We start from the raw sequence: 12,465 nt of genomic DNA, 5'->3' as shown, positions 1-12,465 counted from the left end.
TTTCTGACAGAGGTGGTCGATGAGCAGAGAGTGGCGGAGTATAATCTCGTGTCGCGAGGAATGGGATGAGAAATAGTTGGAATATCCTTGGAACGAATTCTAGTCTTGATTCGATCATCCATTTTTCCATTTATCTCGAATCGATTTTGGTATCGATAAATCGATCGAACGTATACTCGGATTTCGAAGGCGGAACTGAGCTGCTGAGGGTTGCGTTCTTTTTTTTTTCTTTCCTTTTGTTTCATCGATCGATTTCTAATTTCGTCGAATAAGGTCAGAAAAGGTGGGCACACACCGCGTCGTGATGCGATCGTTTTAGGTAGCGCATTCCTCTGGCTAGCTTTATTGGCACGTATAAACCGAGAGGCGACAGGCAGTCTGGCCAGCCAACTCTCTGCCACGACTCTCTGGCCGATTAATTCTTTCATCGGCGTAACGAAACAAGAATGTCCCGTTAACCGATCCGCCGTTGTGCTCGAGTCGGAAACGTGGCCTAAACTTGCCAAGATTCCTAAGCCAAAGTTCGTTAGTCTCTCGTTAGTGCCCCGTGTGTATGTATTCGAGGTTAAGAGAAAAACGGGATGACGATATATCGGGCGAAATAATTTTCTCGAAATATCTCTTCGATATTCTTTCCAACGTTATTCTCCCTTCCTTTGTCCATTGCGTTGCGAGAGTCTCCCCTTCCAAGAGTTGTCGCTGGCCGAAGAACGGTGTTACGTTGTCGACGGCGGCAGGCAGTCTGGCCAGTTTACTCTTCAGTGGCTAAAGCTAGTCCACCTCTCCGTCTCTCTCTCTCTCTCTCTCTCTTTCTCGCATCCGCCCCGACGCCACCGACTCTTTCTTTCTCTATCGTCTATTCGCCTCGTCTTGCTCTCACCGCCTGCTCTCGCCTTCGTCCTTCGAAGCTCCCCTCTTCGGCGAATATCTTCGCGATACCTGCGCGATACACGCTCTTCTCGCCTCTTTATTCCTCCTTCCTCCCTGTTCTCTCCGCTCCTTCCCTTTAAAACCGGTACACCACCGGTAGAAAAGTCTCTCTCTCTCTCTCTCTCGAACACGCCCTTCCCCCGTTTTATCGTTTCCTCGTTTATTTCTCGTCCCGGCACGAAATATCTCGAATCAGACCTGCCTCCCCTCCCTCCTCCTCTCGGGGAATTTTTCTTCGAGGGGAGGGAAAAGTGAAAAAGTAAAAGGAAATGGAGTAAAGAAGGAGAGAAATTCCACTGATTCGAGCGAACTGGTTAATCGGAGGAGCGGTGTTGGCTCGTGCCAGCGCCGAGTAATAAACGAGCGATCGTGTAACGATTCGAAAGGGTTTACGTTGTCGCGCTCGAGCATCGATATCTGGGTGAAGGTGTGTTACGATTAGGCACCTCGCCGCGGCACTGGTTCTAGTTTTCGTTGAGCAACCGCGAGCCGATTCCGGAGCGCGTTGGCCGCTCGATTACGCTCGCATACCGATCGTCGCGTTTTCTTTTTCTTCCTCGCGTTGAATCGGTTACGTAAAACCGCCTCCTTCGAACGAAATACTAAATGAACGACGACGTTGCTTCTGTATTGAATGGAGAAGAAAATTGGGAAAGGAAGAAGAAAGAAAAGGAAGAAAGAATATCGTGCGATATTCGACGACGGATATTCGCCTTCTTCGTCTATTTGACGAGCTGCTTGGACTTGCACACTGGCCTGTGCATTCGCTTTCCTACCTGTTGCACGTCGGCCAGGCCTGTTTTTCCTCGAGTTCACCTCCCCCGGAAGCCACGACCTCCCCCGCAACCTCCGCGGGGGTTGCCGCCACTTTTTCCACCGCGCACTCAATTTTTCCGTAAACGTAAACTCAATTGCGAAAGAAAAGGAAGAATGGGAAAAAAAGAGAGGGATGAGAAGATAACCACGAAATATTTTTCGAAATGTTTGCGATATATTTTCTTCCTCCTTCCTTACTTTCTTTTCTCTCTCGAAAAAAATATATATGTCATAGCATCTTGGTTCGTTACGTTTCTCGTGGAGGGAGGGGCGGATAAAATGAGAGGAGGGGAGGGGGGCGAGAAGAAGATGGTGTCGAAGGGATCGATCCGTCCGGCGCACGGAAGTCGGGACAAAAGAGGCGATTCACCGGTGGCGCGGCCTCCTTCCTAATCCTCACAAAGCGCCTCACGTCGCCACCAAGTCGAAGTTTACTTTTCGTGCTCAAACATAACTCCGGGCCTTTGGGGAGCGGGAGGGGGGGCCCGGTTAAACACACATAATCCACCGTTTTCCGCCGTAACTCGTAACTCCCGCTCGTATTTTCTCTCCTTCCTCTCTTTCTACTCTCTTCCTCCTCCTCCTCTACTCTCCTTCCTCCCCTCCGCTGGATGAACTATTTCTGTAGCTCCGTGGAGCGCGCCACCGCCGCCGCCGCCACGCTCAACCGCGAGATGCACCGATGCACGCGAGAACTTTCCAACCCGAGAGTAGTATCGCGTACGCGCGTATTTAACCGCCTCGGCCTGGCTTCCATTCCTCGAAGGTAACAGGAATATGACGGCGAGCGAGTGGTCGCCGCGCATCTTCGACTCTCTTTTCTCCTCCAGAGGAAAAGGAGGAGAGGAGGAGACGACGCAGAGGTACTCGACCTCTGGTAAAAAAGAAGGAAAGGAAAAAACGAAAACCAAAACTGGTAGAGAGAGAGAGATTAAGATATCGGCCGATTGATGTCCAGAGAGAGGGGGAGGGTGCAAGATACGTTCTCATCAGCGGTAAACAACGCCCGCCCCCCCATGAATCAATATACACTTCTGTTTTTGACGATGGCCAAACGCGGCCAGGGAGAATAAATCTCCGTGGATCTCAGTCCTCCTTTCCTCTTTTCGTCCCTTTCACGCTGAGGAGGAGGAGAGAATTGCAAGCGAGTCCATCCCTCGTTCCAGGAAATTGGCTCGCGCCTAGATATCGAAGTGAAAAAAAAAGGAAAACGTTTCGTTCAATCTAATCTAATTCATCAAACGAATGGTGTATCGTTTCTTTTCTTTTTTTTTTCTTTCAACTCGGGGGAAGAAGAAGCTGCGAGGGCTGGATGACGATAAAATTGTTATCGAATTATCGTTGGAACGGACCGAGTTCTCCGAGAAACTGCGGGGAACACAGCGGAGAAGCAGAGCGGGACGAAGGAGGAGGGGGATTGGAAGTAAAGGAGAGTTGTAGGGCCGCGCACGAGCTGCTGCTGTACGTGCACACGCGAGTGCAGTGGCGGTGTCCGCCATCGCGGCGGACAGAGAGAGAGAGAGAGGGGTACCGCTGGACCCAGGCTCCGTGTGTGCCGCGTACGAGCTTACGTACGAGTAACAAAACCAGTCGTCGTCGTCGTCTCTCCACTGGCTGACCAGCCAGTCAGCCTAGCCTAGCCTTAGCCTAGCCGTCGTTTCTTTACCTTCTAATCCTCCTCTCGATCGCGTATCTCGATATCTCGTGCTCGTGCCACGGTTTTATTACGTATACTCGGAGAAGAAGGTGATACGGAATCGTACGCGATCGATCTCTCGATCGGAAGGAGACGAAGGAGAGAGAGAAATGTAACGCGTTAAGGATAATTGAGATTCGCGTTCTCGATTCGGATGGGATAAAAGTGCGAGGCTGTGGTGTGCGAAGTGCGTGAGTGTAAACGCATTGTTCAAAAATAGTCGGCGACCGCGTTAAGGCGATCGCGATCTCTCTTCTTTCGACTCTTTCCAAACTTTCCTTCCTCGTCCTATTCATCGATGATCGTCAGTGCTCGCAACGCGAGGAGTGGAGGAGAGGCTTCCTCTTAGACGATGCCTCGTTCTTCTTCGATTCATCCGATTTTGCACGATTTTCTCTGATCTCCATTCGTTTTGACTCGAGGAAAAGGAGAAGATTGGATTGAAGCACGTTGAAATGGAACGAAGTGAAGGAAGGAAGAAGCGAGGATGACGATTAGCCTCGAATTGGTGAAGGAGATCGATCGAAGGATCGTCGATTCGATCCATAGAGCGGATCGAAACAGAGAAGATGGATACTCGTGGAGATGGATAGAAGACGCGTGAATAGATCATCCGTCTAAACATCCCTCCTTCGAAGAGAAGAAGAAGAGTTAATCGAACGATGGGGGAACGGAATTCGATCGACTTTTGGATCGATACTAACCCTCGTCGCAAGCGCGTGCACGGTGAAATCGGGTCGCAGCGAACTCGGACGAGAAGAAGCGACGATGGATCATCGGCCCCGCTTCTTCGACCCGTCTACGATTTATCCCGACTACGATCCACCTCCAATTCTTCTTTGACGCGCATCAACGACAACAACGAGAACCAACCGCTGAATCGATCGGAGTTGCGACGCAATGGCGATCGATTTCAACCGACCACGGTCCCCAACGACTTGGAGTTGGCCGGCGGAAGCGGGCCCGTGTTGCAACCGCCGCCGACCGCCTCCTCGTCCCCCGGCTATTGGAATCAGTATGGTGGACAGGAGAGCGGGGTAAAAACACTCCTTTAACGGAGCAACAGTTCGTTTTCAACTATTGCGCGACTATTATCGGTTACTATCCTCGATCGGTAAAAGAGATTCACGGTTTTCGCGTGAGACAGTTTTGCAGTTCTCCTTTCTTCGGCGCGAGGAGAGGAGGGGCACGACAGTTGGGCAGCCAGCACCGGCCGATTAGTCCCAGACTGCGTAGGACCGGTTTAGCACTCGTACCTACGTGACTTGGACCCGACTCCAACCTTTTATTGCATCGTGCCACACGTACCTCGTTCGTACCGTGCACTTGCTCGAACAGGGAACAAGAAAGGAAGGGGAGGGAGAGATTCGAGAGGAGAGGATTTTTTCTTTTTTCCTTTCCTCTTCTTCTTCTTCTTCCTCCAAGTTTCGAGTCCAGATATTGGAATTTCCTTTTTTCTTTTTCCTCTCGCGTCGCGTAGCCAGCTGGCCGAAAAGAATTTCGAGGCCGGATCTCGCGGCAGGAAGCGGGGTTGAGCCGCGGCTCGTATCTAACGTCGGTCCGTCCACGCGGAGTCGTATTCACGACGCGTTTCGCACGGCCAGCTAATTAGTATGTGCCGTGGTGGCACGTATTAGGCGGTAGTCACGCTTGAATACGAAACGCGCGCGAGGGGACGTCGCCCGCCTCCGTGTCTCTCCCATCCTCGAAAAAATCGCTCGTTGGAATTTCAAGAATCTCCTCCCCCCTTTCCACTCTTCGAAGAATCGCGAAGGAATTGGACACGAGGGAGGAGAGAAAGAAAGAAAAATGGACGAGAGTTTGAGATTAATCGACGATCAATGGTAGTCGTGTTCGTGTCGTGCAGGTGTATCCCCTCCTTCGGCCGGGATAAATAAATAAATAAGAGCGGTACTCGAGCGGTGCTCGAACTCGCTCGACAATTACATTTAATTAGTCGACGGGATCGTTAAAGCGGCTTCGTCGACCTGCCTCCGTTCTCGCCTCCAATCAGATTTATAACTCCAAAGATAGCTACCTCGATCTTTCCTCCTCTCGCGATTCGTCGGAAAAAGAGAAAGCCATATCTCGATGAATCTCGTCCCGAGCTTGATTGCGGTAATGATAATTACGAGAGAGAGAAAGAGGGAGACTGGAACGAAATATTCCGGATCGGGCGTGGTGCACGTCCCACACGACGCACAGGACACGACGACACGGCGGAGTCTCTCGCTCGCCCGTCTCTTTTGCCTTTCTATCCTCGGCTCGCGGCGTTGCAACCGCGCGCTGCTCTCTAATCGGTATCGGCATCTCTCGATTGTTTCCCGCTTCGAGTCGTTGAAATATCGACCGGCTTTTCCTTCGCGCCAATTGTTTCGCCCGCCAACGCCATCTGTCTCTAAAGGAAAAGAAAAAAATAAATCGGTGATCGGAGCCATTCGTTAATTATCGTACGAATTTTTCGTAGGGAAAACTAAAAGCCTTTCTGTCGAGCGAGCTTCAATCGAGAACGAATCCGATTTCTCGGAGGATATTCGTGTATTTCTTTCTTTCTTTCTTTTTTCTTCTTATTGGAGGCGAGGAGAAAGAAGAGGCCTTGAACGGAAGCGTCTCAGCCGGGAACGAACTTGTACTCGCCTCACTTGTTGCGCCGCAATTGCAATTACGAAACCTTTTTTTCCACGAACGGAGAAAAAGGCGCGCGTTCGCCCGGTGAAAATGTTGCCTGACCTCGCGTTCCCTCGAAATCGCTCGGAAATTAATGATCTTTTTTCCCCCCTCCCTCCTCTTCTTTTTTTGCCGATCGGCGATTTTCCGTCGCGAAGATTGCGTTTCTTCGATCGAGAAAAGAATCGAGGCAATTCTTTTTCTCTCCCCGCCCCTCCCTTTTTCTGCGGGCCGAGAATAAATTTTCGTGCAGGAGGTCGGGCAAAGGGGAAAAGTTAAATAGGGAAGAGGATGGACCGCGAAGGACCGAAGAATCGCTTTATTTTCGTGGAAAAAGTCGTGTCTCGGTTGGAGAGAAACGGTGGAGAGAGGCGATCGTTGGGTATTCCGCGCGTGCGGCCACGAGAGAGGAAAAGTTTTTCCTCGTACATATATATATATATATATATATACACACATATATATATACGCGAGCGGAACTGCATGCCGCTTGTAATTCTGCGCGGCCCGTCGTCTTTTATGCAGACTTAAATCACATTCTCGAGGAATGAGTCGACCTTTTCGAAGAGAGGAGAAACGCTCGCGTTTGCTCGATTCCACCGATCGGACGACGACGAGGAGAAGGAGGGGGTTATTCGCTTCGTTCTGTCCATCCTTTCGAGGAGGAAGGGACTGACATCTCTCTACTAAGACTTTTCGTTTCCCGTTGTTCGAACGAAAGATCGTCGTCGATTTCACTGCTGTCGAATATCGTCGTGCGCGCTCGATCCAAAGGACAAAAAGTATATATATATATATACACACACACACACATACATACATATATATATATACATATCGCCCACGTCAGGTGATTAATCGAGTATTGTTATTGCGCAACTGTTGTTCGAGCGCCGAGGACGAGGATGATGATCCCGATGTGAAGGCACAAAGGGAGAAAGAGAGGCGGCAGGCGAACAATGCTAGGGAAAGGTAAGAGAATCGACGAAAGTGGTGTGTGCGTGCAGTGAACTCATAGCGAATCTCCGCTGGCCCCCTTCGCGTCGTCGAGCGATTCGAGGAGAGTTTGGCCCGTATTCTATGTATATGCGACACCAAAAGAGGCGATCAATCGCACATTTTCTTCCAACGTCTTTCTCTCTTTCTTCCTCTCTTGCGAACGGTGCAAAAATTCCCACCCGACAATATTTTTATCTTAATCGTCTCGTGGAGATTTCTTGGTGGAAAGCAACAATCACGCGTGAGGACCGTTCGCAAAGGAAGAAAGCAAAGGAAGGTGTCGTTTGTTTCGAACGAATTTGTCGAATGTTTCCCGAATTTGCGAATCGACTCGAGCAAAAAGTTGATGGAAGTTTTTTTTCTTTAATCTCCCTCCCCCCCTTTAGGATACGTATCAGAGACATCAACGAGGCGTTGAAGGAGCTCGGTAGAATGTGCATGACGCATTTAAAAACGGACAAACCTCAGACGAAGCTGGGTATCCTCAATATGGCTGTCGAAGTGATCATGACGTTGGAGCAACAAGTCAGAGGTATGCAAAAATCTTCTTCCATCGAGAAAGAAGAAGATTTTTTTATATATATATATCGATACAATAATTCTGGAGATTGGGAATATATATATATTTCTTTTCTTTCTCGCAGAACGAAACCTAAATCCAAAGGCAGCGTGTTTGAAGAGAAGGGAGGAGGAGAAGGCAGAGGATGGACCTAAACTACCCGGCCATCTGGCGGCGCACATAGCTCATCCTCATCCCCATCCCCACGCGCATTCTCAACCCCCTTTCTCCGCGATGCCTGTAAATATCTCGTTTCACCGATTAGAAAAGACACGAAAATCGAGGAGGAAGAAACGTGTTTCTAACGAAGGAAATGTAATGATGTTGCAGGGACCTCCGCCGCCGCTTCAACACAATCCATCGCAGCCACAGTAGCAGCGGCTCAGTGGCGGTATGATCCTGTGCTAAGGGGTAGATACGGCTTAAACTTGTCATAGGATTTTTTCAAAGTTTTCCAGGACTCGAACATACAGACAAGATCTTTCTCCCGATCGTGCCCGATCGTACCGAGCCAGAACAACCCTTTCACGATCGAGAGTTAAATATTTCCCTTTCTTTCTTCCTTCCTTCCTTTCTTTCTTTCTTTCTTTCTTTCTTTCTCTCTTTCTTTCTTCGTCTTTTCATCATACAAGATTTACACTTTTCGAGCACATCGTTTCGCCGAAGATTGTCGTCAAAAAGAAGTATTTTTTCACCGATATTAATGAAAAAGTATCTTTTCCATCAAAAATTTCGGTCTTGAAAGGGTTATTACGTATATATATATATATAATATACATATATATATATATTTATATTTATGTATATATATATGTGTATATATATATCGAGATTCTTCGAACGAATGAAATTTCTGTTACGCTCTCGCGTATGAAATTTGCTTTCCATTCTCCAGCTGAGATATGATGGTAGACGATGGTAGAGCGAGCGTTGTCGAAAAAGAGTTGGATGCTGCGTTTCCGTGAATGAAGAATGGAAAATTGCCGGATCCGAACGGAACGCGAACGAGTAGTGCTCGGTATATAATGTGTAATAAATATATATTCGTTAACACAACAACAACAAGTTTCCCTTGGTTCACTTACCTTGCTCGCGCGAGGAGGCGCCGCGTACGAGGGGATCATCGTACGAGAGGGAAGGAAAGTTTCTCTCTGTATGTTTATGAAAGAGGAATGAAAAGCGTTGTTAGTAGAGGGAAAGAAGTAAACGATCGCGTGTGCTTTTAAGAGGCATCTACCCCCCTTCCACTCCCCGAAGGCGGCTTGAAATTATTTTTATAAATAGCGAGAAAACAAAGGAATATGGTTCCTCTCTTTCGAGATGTAAGAAAACTTTACGTGTAGTACGATCGAGATTTTACTATGAGGCGATCGATCTCCCCACCCCTCCCGCTACCGGTACGTACATCTCCTCCTCCTCCTCCTCCTCTTCCTCTTCCTCCCTCGTCCACCCATTCCCTCCCTCCCAACCCCGTTCTCTTGTTGAAGTTGCCCACTTTTTCTTGTGTATGTAATCTATCGAGATATCGTTGCGTTGTGTTGCGTGTAGGGCGGACAGCTCCTGGAGGTGTGCATTCCACCCTTGACACGGTGGAAAAAGAAAGAAAGGAAAAAAAAAAGGAAAGAAACGAAAAGGCGACGACGAGAGAAAACACGTGACAATGACCGAGGATGATCGCAACATGAACGGCGCGTTTCGCGAGCTCTCGTTGCTCATCATCGATGATCGATTCTTTTTATTTTTTATTTTTTATTTCTTTTCTCCTTCTCTTTCTCTCTCTCTCTCTCTCAGATATTCGGATTATAATTCGTGTAAATATGGCAAAGAGGGCAAAAAGGGAATCGCTGGTTCTTTTACGATGGTCCTCGGTGATTGGTGATAAAAGAATAAAAACTGTATATATATATATTGAAGAGACGACTGTTTTCGCGAGCGTTCAATCGTGTGAATCGAGGTCCCGTGAAAGTTGGTTCTTGGCAAATTTTCTGTACTTACTTACCTACGCGTGCGAACGAGAGTTGATCGAGAAAGAGTAACGATTGACGGAGAAAGGAAGGGAAAGAGGAAGAGGAGAGAGCGAGAGAGAGAGAGAGAGTGGGTGTGCGTGTGCGTACGTGTGCGTGCGTGTGCGTGCGCGTGAAGAAGAAAAGAGAGGAGGAATCCGCGTTTTGGATTCCGCGGTGCAAGCACGCGGTGGAAATCGTTTCTTTGTTAGCGTTTCGGACCATGTGCGAAGGAAGAATATATATATATAAGTGCAAGGTTTTTTTAATAAGAATACGTGAGAATATGTGTATAGATAAATGATAGGGAAAGGAGATGAGAACGAAAGAGAAGAAGAAGAAGAAGAAGAAAAAGAAGAAGAAGAAGAAGAAGAAGAAGGGAAAAAAAAATATATCGGGTCATCTAATACGGAAAAAAAGTTCAAACATATCTCTCGCATAATTGTATATATACAGCAGTAACGTACGCCTAATCAATTACCTTATTACGATTATTATTATTTTTATTATTAATTATTATTATATTATTATTAATTATTATTATTATTATTATTATTATCGTCAATCAATATGGCGATGGTTATAGTTATTATTATTATTATTTTTATTATTATTATTATTATTGTCACGATAATGATTTATTATTATTATTATTATTAATAATTATTATTATTATTATCGATTGATGATCGCCGAGGAGATCCTTCGTGAGAGTAAAAGGGGACATTTTTGTTTTTGAACAAAAATATAGCTCAACTCAATGTGTACCCAGTTGCCATGTATTTTAATTTATTTAGATTCTTAAATAAATTTTATTGAATAAAAAAAAAAGAAAAAAAAAGAAAAAGGAAAAAAAAAGGAAAAAAATATATATATATATATACGAAGAAAAGAACAAGAACAAGAAGCGACAAAAATAAAGGAACCGACGATAAGACTTTTTTTAAGTAAGTGCCCGTGTTTTGCTCCGCCTTCATTCTGTTCTTCGCTCTCTCTCTCTCTCTCTTTTTCTCTTTTTTCTTACTTTTTTTTTCCCCCCTTTTGTCTTTCGTTTTTTTAATTGTCTACGTCGTCTCCGCGATAGAACACGATGGATGATCCTCTCCTCGAGAAACATATCATGCGTAATATTTCGCACAGCTATATTTTTCTTCAAAAGCATATCGATCTGTTTCGCACGGTCCAAGAGCGAAAAAAAAGAAAAAAAGGAAAAAAAAAAGAAACGAAAAAGAAGATACACATGTTGCTTTTTCTACCACCTCTTTTTTTACATTCCTCTCTCGCTATTCGTCTCAAAATCCGACCGAAATGATCGCTTTTTCTCGACTCTTTGATTTTTTTAAAAAGAAAAAAGAAAAAAGAAAAAAACATCATCGAGCGAATCGAGAAAATGTTGGAAGTAAGAATATTCGTCCAGGGTTCGAGGTATCAGGGAGGTAGATAGATAGATAGATCTACGAAGAAGGAAAGCGTAGCTCGTTCATATATGAGGACCGTCGAAACAGGCCACTGAGAGAAAATATCGACTTGTAAAACGGTTCGCAACAGTTTGCAACCGTTTCTCTCGTTCATGGGAATCGTGTGGCCAACCCAACGATCGAGTTAACTCGCACAACCTCGCTTTTTAACGTTTAATCGAGATTCCATTGATAAGAATCGCGCCAATATTGTCGCGGATATTGTCTTTAGTATCTAAAAAAAAAAAAAAAAAAAAATAAACAAAGAGAAAGAAAGAAAGAAAAAGAAGGGAAAGGAATGGAAAGAAGCGAAAAAACCTAAGGCAAGCCTAAGGTGATTATTGTTAATTGTAAACACCACACTACGATAGGAGATCGGCGGCGATTCATGGGAGATTGAAAACTAGGCACGAAAAAAAAGAAAGAAAGAATGAAAGGAAAAAACGATACGCAAAATCGATGCGATCACACACACTTATATTCGCGAATGGTAATCATGTAAAATAATAACGACAATAAATAGCTCGTAAGCCCGTCTAAGCTAGGCACACATGTCGATAGTCTTAGATAGTCGAAATGAGGAGGAGGAGCGAGGAGAGTGTGCAATTCGGTTCCAATTGAAATCGAGGATCGCCGAAGGGGTGTCTTCGCGTGGTTCCGTTGCTGCGCGAAACTTGTTCGTCTCGCTTTCAATCGCCACGGTATCGATTGCATCTTCACACTCTCTCGGGATACTTTTCTCTCTCTCTCTCTCTCTCTCTCTTCTTTTACTTCTGTCTCTCTTAATTTTGTTTCCAACTGTTCGCGTGGAAAGAGGGGCAATGGGCATTTTTTTTTTGAAACGCGCGTGTTTCGTGGCCGACGAATGTGGGAACGAATGTGGTGCTCTGTAGAACAATGTGATTATATAATAGTGAGAATCATCTTTCAAGTTCGACGATGAAACGGGATATAGAAACGACGATATAGAAGAATTTATAAAACACGGATGGAAATTTTGTCACGGATGATTTTCTTTTCTTCTCTTTTCTTTTTCCTCTCCTCATCATTTTTTTTTTTTTTAACAGGATAAACGTGCAATAAATCGTAAGAAAAAAAAATTTGATCGCCAAAGAACCGGATATTATTTTCCACTTTATAATATCAAGAATTTTAATTTTTGTAATATTTGTACGTGTATATTTTTAGAGGAATGACGGTTAAATTTTATATCTTTTGGACAAGAATGACAAATTATTACGAAATAACGTGAAAAGGGAATAAATAGGAAAGGAAAAGAAAAAAAGGATATTTACGATTTACATTGTTATTCAGAATCATCGACGTATTACAGTCACG

General features: G+C 45.5%; 1 protein-coding gene across 1 annotated transcript; it reads left to right on the top strand.

Annotated features, from left to right (window-relative positions):
- The first annotated feature begins 6,940 nt into the window (after positions 1–6,940).
- LOC113218537 (transcription factor 4) lies at positions 6,941–9,998 on the top strand. The gene is made up of 4 exons (XM_026445196.1): positions 6,941–7,081; positions 7,495–7,640; positions 7,753–7,907; positions 7,998–9,998. Exons 2-4 carry the CDS (start codon positions 7,541–7,543, stop codon positions 8,040–8,042), a joined length of 300 nt encoding a protein of 99 aa, XP_026300981.1. The 5' UTR covers positions 6,941–7,081; positions 7,495–7,540; the 3' UTR covers positions 8,043–9,998.
- The last annotated feature ends 2,467 nt before the right edge of the window (positions 9,999–12,465 follow it).

Source organism: Apis mellifera, linkage group LG14 (assembly GCF_003254395.2).
Source record: "Apis mellifera strain DH4 linkage group LG14, Amel_HAv3.1, whole genome shotgun sequence".
Lineage (NCBI taxonomy): Eukaryota > Metazoa > Arthropoda > Insecta > Hymenoptera > Apidae > Apis > Apis mellifera.
The sequence above is the reverse complement of the archived record's forward strand: the minus strand, read 5'-3'. Positions and strand labels throughout refer to the sequence as shown.